At 42.5% G+C, this 13,048-nt stretch overlaps 1 protein-coding gene across 1 annotated transcript in view; it reads right to left on the reverse strand.

The window, feature by feature from the left end:
• Positions 1-3,963: 3,963 nt before the first annotated feature.
• The window catches only part of SP1 (Sp1 transcription factor), a 44,657-nt gene continuing 35,572 nt past the window's right edge, over positions 3,964-13,048 (reverse strand). Inside the window, exons 8-10 of the mRNA XM_027858403.1 lie at positions 10,477-10,645; positions 9,266-9,465; positions 3,964-8,134 (exon numbers count right to left, since the gene is read on the reverse strand). Coding sequence (XP_027714204.1) covers positions 7,821-8,134; positions 9,266-9,465; positions 10,477-10,645 — 683 coding nt within the window. The 3' untranslated portion in view covers positions 3,964-7,820. The remainder of the gene's footprint in view (positions 8,135-9,265; positions 9,466-10,476; positions 10,646-13,048) is intronic.

Raw genomic sequence — 13,048 nt, forward strand, 5'->3', positions numbered from 1 at the left:
AGTAGCACAGTGGGCCTGGATTCAGGAACACCTGAGTTCAAATTTAGCCTCCGATACTTCCTAGCTGTGTGACCCTGGGGAAGTCACTTAATGTTTGCCTCAGTTTTCTCAACTGTAAAATGAGGCTGGTAAGTGCCTGATGAGTCATTTCAGTTGTGTCCAATTCTCCATGACCTCATTTTGGGGTTTTCTTGGCAAATACACCAGTGGTTTACCACTTCCTTCTCCAACTCATTTTATGGATGAGGAAACAGAGGCAAACAGGGTCAAGTGTCTTGCTTAGAGTCACACAGTTAAGCTAGTAAATGTCTGAGGTCAGATTTGAACTCTTGAAGATGACTTTCTGATTCCAAGCCCAATTTGCTATCCACTATGCCACCCAGCTGCCTAATAAGTATCTATAGTTGCAAAATAAATGTTTGTCCCTTCCTGATCCCCTTTATGAAGTCTCCTGAATTCCCTAACCAAAAGTAATCCTTCCCTTATATTTCTCAACACCATCTAGAACCCTCCTTCTTTATCCCATTCTACCTCTTCTCATACCCATTAGGTTATGTCTTATATCACCTCCTCCCCCTCCCCCAATTTGAATTTTTTTAAAAAATGTTTGTATATTTCCATAGTAGGTAGTTGATGTTTGTTGAATTTGTAAAATGAGGGGACTGAGTTGTATGACCTCTAAGATTCCCCTTCAGCAATAGTATGCTTACCAAATTTTCAAATGACACAAAATTAAGATTCTAGATAGCAGGGTCCAAAAAAAATCTCAAGCACTGGTCTCAACTTATTAAGACAAAATATAAGAGAAATATAAAGTCCTGTAATTTCACATACAAGATGAGAATAGTGTGGCTAAGGCAAAGTTAATACAAAAAGGATCTAAACACGTTAGTGAATTCAATATGAGTAAAAAAACTAATGGAATCTTAGGTATAACATCCAGAACGCAGGACGTGATGGTCTCTTATCCCAGTCAAATCACTTCTCGTGAATTTTCAATTCTGGAAGCCACAGGAATAAGAATGTGGAGTGTCCAGAGGACAACCAGGATAGTGAAAGGCTTCAAGAAGGTCCCATGAGTAAATTGTAGATGGAATTAGGGATGTTTAACACATAGATGACTTGAAGAGTATCTTGTCTTCAAGTATTTGAAGGGCTGCCAAGTGGAAAAGGGATTAGACTTTTGCTTAGGCCCAGGGGTACAGGTCCAATTGGCAAACGTTTCCAGTGGGCAGATATTGCCAATGGGCAAATTTAAACTTCCTAATGATTAGTTTATGGGGCATGGCAATTTCTATAACCTGAGCTTCTATGGTAATCTGAAATGAGGACTGACAGAGGTTCTGTTTACTTATCAACAAGCATCATATAACCAGGTAACTCTTTATTCCTTATTCTTGGGGAAATTGACCTAGCATGGTGAAACACAGTAGTAGGCAGGGGAATATTATGGCATCAATGCGAAGTGAGGAGAAATGCTATAGTGAGAAAAGTTGTTACAGGGATCACACACCAAGGACAGAGACAGCTGTCCATCCTTCTCTGGTCCCTTATAAGAATGTGTAGGGGTCCCACCAATTGACACCAGAGGGAGTAGAAAACATCCACTCCAATTTCCTTTACCAGCTAAGAGACTGCTCAGATATACATAGGTTGTGAAGGATGAGAGGAAAACAGACTGAGTGGGTAACTTAACACTTCCATGGGGCAACGAGGTTCAGAATCAAGCTGGGAAACACCATTCCACTCCATGGCCTTGAACCTCCTCAAAGAGTATGAGGATAGGCCATCTCTGCTGGTGGGACAGAGCTCAGAGTTGAGTGATGCAGCAATGAGTTTAAAATGAGGGGTGGGGGATGGCCACGGATAGGATCCCAACTTAATGGAAAATCCACAGGGATCAGTTTCCTAATCCCAGCAAGAAGACAAGGCTGATGTTTTTGGGAGGGAAGAACCAATTATTTTGAGCAGAAAACAAAGGCCCACAAACTACATCACTTTCTCCCTCTGAGGATAATAAAAAGGGATCTCTCATGGGTCTTAAGTCTACAATGGCCAAACTTACATTTGGCTTCATTATTTATATGGCCAAAATGGAATTTTTCCTTTGCTTATTTCTACTAAGTTAGGGAATCTTGAAATAAGCACATGATTACAGTTAAAGTCTGCCCAAATAAAATTAGGGGAGAGAAAGGGCAAGTCAGCTAGATTAGTTAATGTGCAATAAACTCTCTTGTTCATAACCATAAGCTTTTGGATGAGAAAAATCCATTCAATACCCCATTCAACTCACTCCTCCACACACAGAGACATGGCTTTTTATTAAAAAACTTTTAATTGGTTTACAAAGGAGCTACAGACTACATTGAAACTAATCTTTGTACAAAAAGGCAAAAAAAAAAAAGTTCCCTCCCCCACCCCACCCAACCCAGACAAGAACAAGGGGAAAGAGACAAGAAAATGAGACAAGAGACATATGAGCAAAAGGGAGAAAAGACTGATGGACAAGAGATAAGAGGCAAGAGAAGAGGAAATAACGAGTAAAAAAGGGCAGGAGTTCTAGATGAAATACAGAGAGAACTTAAAACCTATTTCCCCATAGAGCTCTGGTGGTAATCTGCTGGAAACCAACAGAAACAGCATGATATTGAGATTTTTTTTTTTAAAGGCAGTTGTGTGGTGACTGGTTATTACCAGTGTTAGGAGATTAAAAAAATATCATCTAAAGTTTTAGGCACAAGAAGTTGGGTCACAGCCTTTGAAGGGGATGGCTGAGACTCATGAAGAAGCAGGTCATCCTGGGAAAACTACCACGAGCAAGTCCCCCCCATCTTTCCCCAGTCCTTGGTGAAGGCAGGGGAAGCCATAGGGAGAGGGGCTAAGCAGCAGGATAGAGGCTTACCTATGCCAACCCTTCCCTGGGGAAAACACCAGGTATTGCATGGGAGAAAAGCTAGGTAGCTGAAGCCTGCTTCCTGCTCCCCAGGAGGAAGAAGGCACAGTAGCATTTCTGAGCATTGGAAGGACAAACACAGGCAAATATACCCCTTTTTCCCCTCAACAACAGGGAGAACCAGGAAAATAAATTCAATTCCCTGTTCTTCCTCAGTAACCGCAGCCCTAGACCTAGCCTTGCCTGTGACTGATCTTTCTCTCCAATCCTGAGGTAAGACCAAGAAAAGCGTGGGGAAAAGCCAAACAGACTGCCAACATCCTGTAATATCTAGAATCCCTAACAGTTGAAGGCTAAGGCTGTTTTGGGGGTAGGGAAAAAGAAAAGTGTTAGGTCACCCTGCAAAATAATAAGACTTCAGCTACCAAGCAATATGCCCTCCCTCCCAGGGCTGACCAGACCATCTCCCAACACCCTTCTCCTCAACCAGTTTTGTGGAGAGTGATAGGACTTGGGGAAACTGGTTTGGTGTTGAAGAACTGGGTCAATGCTCACCCCAGATTGAGGGAAATAAGTCAGGGAGTCCTAAAGCCCAGGGTCTCAGGAAAGGGAATTAAAAGCTAGAGTGAGAAATAGGAGAGAAGGATTTAAGCTTAAGGCAACTTACTTCTGCCCTGTGACCTTAGCTAGTGCCTGGGCGCTGGTGTTCAGAGGAGAACAGAGAAAAGAAAGTGAATCAACCTCAAAGCTGGTCTGCTCATCCTCCTTGGAAGAGTCTGTGGCCCGGGAGTAGAGCCAAAAGAGGCACCAGGGAGAGTTTGGGCTCCCAAACAAAAAGTAATAACCTGCTCATATTTTATCAGCAGTTTTCAAAAGCAACCTTTTCCGGGTTTGGATGAATGCCACATCCTCCTCCCCCTTCCCAAGGCTACTGCTGCCACCTTTCATCCCCTGACAAACTAACCCCTCTCTTTCCAAAAGAGACGGAACAGATTTCACTTTCTAACTTCCATTACCAGAGGCTTCCCAGCCCAGGGTAGGGTAGGGGTCTAATTGAAGGGGTCCCACTCTAGGCAGTTAGACCATCCTCACTTTTTTTTTTTTTTTGGCACCTGCATCTCCAAGTGCTTTTTAACTTCACCCCAAGGCCTGACAGGCACAAGGGATGATTGTAGCTGGGTGGAAACTTTAATCAAGTAGCACCTAGGCTCCCCCAGAGCATGACAGGGACCTGGATAGCACCCCCAACAAGGTCCCTCCAACACCTGTACCCCACCAGAAGGTATATAAATTTATTGCATTTCAGCAAAGATCTGCAGCTTCCAGTATTCACAATGTGAAGATATTAACAATACAAAATATATTCTGAAAGTCAAATACCTGCAGTTTATAGTGCTTTCTCAGATTTGTTAAAAAATACAATGCTTAAAGTTTCCTATATAAGATATACAAAAGCAAAAAATATATATATATAGTAGAAATAAATCAGCCATATTAATTTACAGCTTTTGTACCCAACCCTCCCCCACTCCTAAACCCATATCATTACTTCTGTATTTCCTTAAGTTAAGGTGTGGAGAAAGGGACGAGCTGTTTATTCAGGTTTGGGCTGGGCTCAGGAATTACCCATTAAACTGCACTCTGTTCAGAACCCACAGGTCAGGGTGGAATAGGACAGCTAGAAGGTCCCTGAAAAGATAGTATGGGATATCTTACTATTTTGGGAAACAAGGGAGGAAGCCAAAAGGTACAAAGGCCAGGCAAGGGAATGAATGCTTTAACATCACCTCTCCTATCCTATCCCCTACACCCCTCCCCCCCCCAAAAAACCCCACAACAAAACAGGATTGGTCATAAAAAAAATGATCATACATCTCATGAGGGAGGGGAGATGAGTCTCAGGATCAGTCTAACTGACAGCTGGATTAATCTCTGATGGCTAAAACCTTAGGGAAAAGGGACATTCAGAAAAGAGCTTTAACTCCTAACTAGGCACAGCGCCCCCTACTCCCTACTGTGGAGTCCAGGGGCCTCAAGCTGCCAAAGGCCAACTCTCAAAAGTTCATGGGCCAAACAACACCCCTGCCTTGGGAACCTCCTTGGTGGATGGAAGGGAGAACAAAGGAAAAGATGGGTTTGCTGTAAATTGATCCAAGGAAAGGATGATATATGCTTTTCGAGAAGTAAACCCATAGCCCTTCACTCAATAAAGAACCAACCTCAAATACCTTTCCCAAAGGCTCCATTGTCCCCAGGAGCAGCACTGAACTGATTTTCCCCATAATCCCACATTGCTAGGGGAGGCTGTGCCTTGTTGAGTTGTACCAGTAAAATATTAAAATATTCATTGGGGTGTCCTGCCCCCTTCCTTTAACGGATCCAAAAGTACATGATTATAAGTCTACATTGAAAAAATCTGCTGAGTTCTCTCCTGGAGCTGGGGAGAAGGGGGCAGTGGGGACGATGGGATGGTAGGATGATAGGCTGGGGCACAAATTCCTTTGTTTCAGCAAAAACAGGATTTGGTCTAGGAAACAATCTTAGGTTACCTAAGATCCTTGCAAATGATTCCTGAGTTTGAAAACAGCATAAGTCCTCACAGAATGGAGCTGAACATGCTTCAAGTTAATCTTTAAGATATTAACAGTCATTGAGCTTCAGGTTAAAAAAAAAAACCAAACACCAAAACCCTAATCTTTCTGGATTTTACATAAAATATAAGGCAGAATCACAGCATCACCTATTTGTAGCAACAGTAAAAAGACAATTTATGAAAAGGTCTAGGCCTCTGCTTATAGACTGGGACACTGTTTTCACTTTCACACACACATATATAATCATTTCCCCTCAAAAAGTGCAGAAGGAGTTTAGTATGTTTTTACAACCCCTTAACTTGCCTGGTTTCAAAGTGTGACTGTTATAAGCAAAGAAGTGACCTCTGGGACACACTCAAGTGCACAGATAAAAATGGATTTCTATGAAAGGGGTCTTGAGGTGTTTTGATTCTAGAGCTTTTTGATTCTTTTCAACAATTTCAAATACAATTTCTCTTACATGTATGTAGACATGAACACACACATGCACACATGCACACTTCACTAGCTCTATCAGCTCAGGGTAATTTTCATTTATTGCAGGTCTGCTTTAATAGTGGCTAACAGAAACTTATCCCCAACCCAGCAGATCCACACAGACACATCCATTTCTGCACCTTGCTCACAGTGAGTGAAAATCTCCCTGATGAGAAACCAAACCGTCAAAAGACACCAGACTTTAGCGGCTGGGCCTTGAGGCCGATTCGAACTGCTTCTGGATCTCTCAATGACAAATGAACCAATAGCTTCCTGTTGCTGTCATTCCTGGACTCTCCTCTAGATCTGGGCCTAAAGGAAATGGGAAGATTTTGTTTCTAAAGACACTGGCGCCTCCAATGAAGCATAGGAGCCACTCCTCTTCTGAGGTGTCATCCCTACAATCTCCCAGAGCAGATAACAGCGTGAGGGGAAAAAATTCTTCTGATCTCCTACTAATTTACTGCATCCCAGAACAATCCTACTTTTGTCCCCAAATAATTCTGAAGGATTGAAATTGGGGTAAAAACATCAAATTGTGATAATAATGAAGTCAGAGGGAAACTTCTAGGGATGTTCTAAGTAAAGAATAGTACTGCTTTTTCGGCAGTATGAAGTCGAGGCTTTAAGAAAAATCAAACTAGAACCTGGAAGCAGGTGAAACAAATTCAACTAAGTCTCCAACTAACCCCGAGGCTAGTTATTGTAGGTACCCTCCTGGTCTGGGCACATCCTTCATCCCCGTGTTCCACTCCTCGCTCACTACTCTACCACCGTCTTTTGATGTTTCATATGGCTTGAACCATGTCTCTGTGGCCTACTGTCCTTTTTCCTAGAACCACCTGTGATTCTGGATGCTTGAAGATGACAAAAAGGCACTGCCTCTGACTCTCTGGCTCCAGGGTGGGAGAAAGTGAGGGGAACGTCTCCATCAGTAGTTTCTCTGAATGGCTCTCTGACCCTGCCACTTCAAGCACTGGCCCAGGGCTCAGGGCTTCTCTTCCCATTTTACTGTCAGGACCAAAGATGACTCAAAAAATACTTGGAGCCCTGGTCCAAAGAATACCATCTAAAAGATGAACACTAAATGATTAGGAGGAAAGAGGAAAAAGGGGGTAGGGGGGTGGGAGGAGACTGTAAGGGTGTGATTGAGAAAGGTAGTACAGAAAGCTGCTCCCAATTAAAATGACAAAATGAAGAAAAACAAACCATATATATATAAAACCTAAAAGCAGAGTATATGAATGCTTAATCTCATGGGATGTCAGGACAGCATCTGCAGAAAGGCCTGGTCTGCCAGGCCAAGGCCCAGCCACAAGGAGGTAAGGCATTATTATAAAACTGACCATGGTATTTTGGTCACAGGATGTTCCTCCTCCTCCTTCTGAGTCTGAGCCTACTCCCCATTGTGAATGTCTTTTATATACTTTATATATACACATATATATAATATAGAATCTGTCTTTTGTTAAAAAGTATTTCAATGATCATATATATATTTATCAAGGCATGATGGCTTTAAGGAAGGGGGAAGAGGGAAGGATCCATCATGGGGGAGGTAAGATAAGTAAAGCAGAAAGGGAGAGGTTGGGGAAAGGAAGTTTAAAAGGAAACCGTCTGGGGTCAAATGCTCCATGTAGGGTAGCAGGGTCACATCAACAGCTTCCACTCCCATGCCCCATTCCAGGTAGGGTACTAAGGCCCCAACTCATCTCCGGGGCCCTCCCCACACTTCCCATTGCTGTGCATCTTTAATGCCTCGTGGCTCCCTCTCCCACATGTCTCTTGGACCCATGCTACCTTGTACCCCAGGGTTTGTGGGTACAGCCCGTGTCTCTGGCACTGGGCACCTGATCTCAGAAGCCATTGCCACTGATATTGATAGACTGCAGGTCAGCTACCTGCATGACGTTGATGCCACTGTTGGCAAGTCGGGCAATACCCTCTGGGCAAATAGCTTCCATAGCTACCATGTTGGTGGTAATGAGGGCAGAAGGAGTGGGAGTGCCACTGCCCTCTGAGCCTGCCCCACTGTCCAGGGGCATGGTGCCTACGCTCAGGGCCACTCCTGGGCCTCCTTTTTTATTCTGGTGGGTCTTGATGTGCTTCGACAAATGGTCACTTCTCATGAAGCGTTTGGGGCACTCAGGGCAGGCAAACTTCTTCTCACCTGGATGAACAGAAAGAGGAAAGGTGAGGAGACATAACTTTGAAAAAGAGGTAAAGAGGGAGGGGTGGTTGAAAGACTAGGTACCTTGCCCAAACCTCTATCCTAGAATATGTCATGTTAGAAGCACCTAGTATGACTATCCCAGAAGGTCATGTCATATTTGCAGGGCAAGCCTGTGTTTTTCTCCTAGGAGGCATCTCTATTTTACTCTAACCCCCAAAGAAGGGTGCTACTAAACTCCTGAAGTTTCTACCCACTACACCCTGACACTAAGCCCTTCTGTGAGATAAAGGTAATGGGCAATCCCTGAGGGAATCATTCTAGTATAAAAAGTACTGCTAGGGGAGATGAGGAGCAGGTGACACAAGCACCAGAAGTCTTTTGCAAACTTTATTTGTTTATTTATCAAGGGGAGGGAAGAAGCAGAGCAGTGGTGTGGTTGTTCTATTAAGAGGAGGAAGAATCGGTTCAAAGGGACTTCCCTCACTTCCACAACAGGTCACAACTTTGGTCAGCTAGTCGAACCTCTCTAGAACACCCAAGAGATTGGTGAATCTCCTCCTGGAAGACCTTTTCAGTCAGGGGAACCCATTCCCTCCAAGAGCAGCCTATTCCACTGGGAGATAACTTAATTATTAGGAAGCTTTTCATTATGTTGACTCAAAATCTGTAACTTTCAGCCACTGGTCCTGGTTCTATACCCTGACACCAATCATAAAAAGTCTAACTTCTCTTCTACATGAATTAGTCCATATACTCAAGTTTGCTCTAGGTTAAATCTTTTGAAGCTCTACTTAGGCCTTTTGCTTTTATGTCACATTATTCTCCTAATATACTCTCATCTCCCTTTCCCATCAAGCATTTCCTTATTAAAAAAAATCCAAAATCTTCTAAAACCTTTATAAAAGTTCAGTTATACTTCATTCTATAATATTTGAACTAAAATTGTTGTTTATCAGGTTTGTCAGTATGTGCATATTTTCTGTTTTTCCAACTAGACTGTAAGTTCACCAAAGACTCTAACCTTGGGGCAGAAGAGGTCTTTGAACAGCACATGTTTATTTCAAGATATGTTTTGGACCAGGTGACCAGTCTCTCAGTTGACCTGCCTCTCAACAGATGCTCACTCACCTGTGTGTGTGCGTTTGTGCCGCTGAAGCTCATCTGAGCGGGTAAAGCGCTTTCCACAGTACATCCAGGAACAGACAAAGGGCCTCTCGCCTGTGTGCCATCGTAGGTGTGCCCGAAGGTGGGAAGTCTTGCCATAAACTTTGCCACAACCTGGCATGTGGCAGATATGTTGCTTCTTTTTACCAGGGTCCCCAGAGCCCCTGTCAGAGAGAACATAGCCACCATTTGTCATCTTTTCAGATATGAACAAGGTGACCTCCTACACACACACACACACACACACACACACACTCTCTCTCTCTGTCTATAATGCAAACCCTTACATACAAGGGGACCTGAGAAATCATACAGCCTAGGGAGCACCTGGGTTTATCTCTACCCCTAGGAAACAAGTAACATTCAAAATCACCAATGCTTGCTACTTGCCCTGTATTTTTCTTTGGATATCAGCCCCTTATTGTCCTATGTTCCATACTCAATTTCAGTGGGGCAGCATGGGGATGCCATCATGCAGAGAACACCGGGCCTGGAGTCAAGAAGACTTGAGCTCAAAAAAAAAAAAAAAAAAAAACAAACCCCCAACTACTGTCTGCCTCGGTTTCCTCAGCTGTAAAATGGGGATAATAATAGCACTTATCTCCCAGGGTTGTTGTGAGATCAGATGAGATAAAAATTGTAAAGAGCTTAGCATAGTGCTTGACACGTAGTAAGTGCTATATAAATGTTGGTTATTATTATCATCAAGGAATGATCATTGATAAAAGTAATTTGTGCAGTTTAAGTATCATTTGTCAATCATCTAAAAGGATGTTTATAATGCCCAACTTTAGGTATCACTCGTGGAAAACACTATGACTTGGCCACTGATTTTTGGCTGGTTAGTTACACAGGGAAAAGGATTTTCCTCTCCTTAAGCCTTTGGAATATTCCATAATGTATACATAAGTACTCTCCTAGGATGAAGATTCAGTCAGGAAAAACTAAAAGCTGGAGGAATTGATTAAAGAAAGAACTAAACAAAGAACTGATTTTCTAAAGGATGAAAAGATAAGAGAATATAGCCCTTGATTCACATTCAAGATATGTGAAAAAGTTTGATATATTTTTAATTTTAGCCCTTCCCAACATATCACTGTTCCCAACAGCCTTTCTTTCTTTTCCTCTTCTAAAACAAATGAGATTTATTTTGAATTTCTGGGAAGACGACTCACCTCCCTTCACTGTCTTTACAATAAGGGCAGGTGCAAGCCTCCCGACGTGTCCTTCGACCAGGCTGGGGCTGGGGGTCTGAGCTGGACTCTCCTTCCACCCCACCAGCTGTGTCATCATGTATTCCATCACCACTAGCCCCGTGAAGGCCAAGTTGAGCCCCATGGTCTCCTAGAAAAGAAAGAAAAATAACTCTTGTTAACTGTTACCACAACATTAGCTACCAGCTTAGCAACATTTTAACTCCCTGAATTTCATGACACATCCCTCACTTCAAAATTCTCGGTCTTACTCAAAATTCTTCTAATTACCCAGATTTGAAATCTCATAGTCACCAAATGAGAAACTTAAAGTTGGGTAGTCATTTAGTCTAAGCCCTGGTTGGTGGTAATGAAGAAATTCGCCATAACACAAGCAGCCCATTTAATTTTTGGACTACTCCAATTCTTCCTTAAACTAAACTGAGCTCTACACACTAAAAATGTCCATCCATTATAAGGATGAAGTCTAGGAGGGCTATATTAGAAAATACAGGTGATGTAAAAACAGACAGCAAGGAGTTGAGAACCCTCATCAGGTTCTCAGTTCACCTGGATGACCACTCCCTTGTTGGATCTGCCTCCATAAGGGCAATGAAGGCTGTTCTGAGCTTTCTTCTTTTCTCTTTATAGCCTCTCTCTCCTATTAGGCTTATAAGCTACTATAGATTCAATTGTCATCTCTATACAAATGATTCCCAGACCAAATATGCAGCCCTAGTCTAAGGCCAAATGGATACTTAAAACTTCTCCAAAACAGAACTCATTAGCTTTCCCCCAAAATCCACTCTTCTTCCTAACTCCCTATTTCTGTCAAAGGTACCAATCATCTTTGACTCTTCACTCTCCCTCCCACACATCTAATCAGCTGTCAACTCATTGACTCATCTCTCCATTGACACAGCTACCACACTAGCTGAGGACCTCCTTACCTCTAGCCTATACTACCACAACAGCCTCCTCACTGGTCTCCCTGCCTCCAGTCTCTCCCCTCTCCAATCCCTCCTTTATACAGATACCAAAATGATATTTCTAAAGCACAGGTCTGACCATATTATTCCCTTGCTGAAGAAATTTCAATGGTTGCCTAGTGTCCCTAGGATCATATACAAACTCATCAGGCAGAATTTCAAGCTCTTTACAATCCCGCTCCAACCTACCTTTTCAAGCTTACCACGCTTAAATCTCCTTTGTGCTCTCTACAATCTAGCAAACTGGCATTCTTCTGGTTCCTCATTCATCACACTCCTTTTCCCCCTCAATGCCTTTGCATAGGCTGTTGTTACCCCCACCTAGAATGTGCTCCCTCTTCCTACCTCTGCTTCTCAAAATCTTAGCTTCCCTCATAAACCTTTCATGATCCCCACCTGCCAGGACCTCCTCCCAAACTTTTTTTGTCTGTTTGGAGAGGTAGGGGGGAAAGGGGAGAAGATATATTTTGTATTACTTATTATTTAATAGTCAAGGGTTAACATTTATATGATGCTTAGTATGGGGCAGGCATTGTGTTAAACACTTTACGGTTATCTTATTTGAGCATCACAACGACCCTGGGAGGTAGATGCTATTATTATCTCCATTTTACAGTTGAGGAAACTGAGGTAATAGGTGACTTGCCCAAGGTCACACAGCTAATAAATGTCTGAGATTGGATTTGAATTCAGGTCTTCCTGGTTTGTTTTTTTTCCTCTGTATTCTTAGTGCCTGGCACAGTAGCAGCAAACAGCCATTTATTAAATGCTTCTTCATTGGAGGTGAACTCCTTCCATGGTCCCTGATGCATAATTCTATAAAAGTAGCCTCAGGTGGGCTAGTTTCTCAAGCCTCCGAGTCATGCTTTTTCTTCACATGTTAGAATTCTAAGGCCCTTGCCTCTTCACCTGAACTGGTACTTAGACAGGTTTCTTCCAAAACTCCAGCTAATTTTTTTTATCTGAATTTAAAACTTTTACACTTACCATTACTGAATGTTACATTGTTAATTTCAGGAGATCCTCCAACCTCTGAGGACCTTTCTGTATCCTGTTCTTCAGCTGGTTTAAGATTTGAATTCATCTAAAATGAATGCTCTTACTACCTTCATTGATTCTGGACTTAAACTGGTTCTTGAATGTTTATTCTTCCCCGTTCTGTTTGAATAGCCTTCTAAGAAGGTCTACTTAAGTGTCATCTGATAATATCACAACATCTGCCCTGAGTAATGAGCTTGTTTATCCCTTCCTAATTCACAGAATTTCAAGAGCTGGCACCCCAGACATTATCAAGGCTAGATGTTCTTAACCTGGTGTCTTTGAACTTGTTTCACTTCCTTTTTTAATATTTTGATAACTGTATCTCAATATGATCTGTTTTCTTTGCAATCCTGTGTATTATATTCCATGCATTTAAAAACATAATTCTGAGGTAGGCTCCATAGGCTTCACCCGACTGACTGCCCTAGGGGTCCAAGCACACACAGAAAGCGTTAAAAACCCCAGGTCTAAGTCAACCCACACCTGAATAGTAATTCCATCTAAAGTATTCTGATGATTTCCTT

Source organism: Vombatus ursinus, unplaced genomic scaffold (assembly GCF_900497805.2).
Source record: "Vombatus ursinus unplaced genomic scaffold, bare-nosed wombat genome assembly UNPS02012958.1, whole genome shotgun sequence".
Classification (NCBI taxonomy): Eukaryota; Metazoa; Chordata; class Mammalia; order Diprotodontia; family Vombatidae; genus Vombatus; species Vombatus ursinus.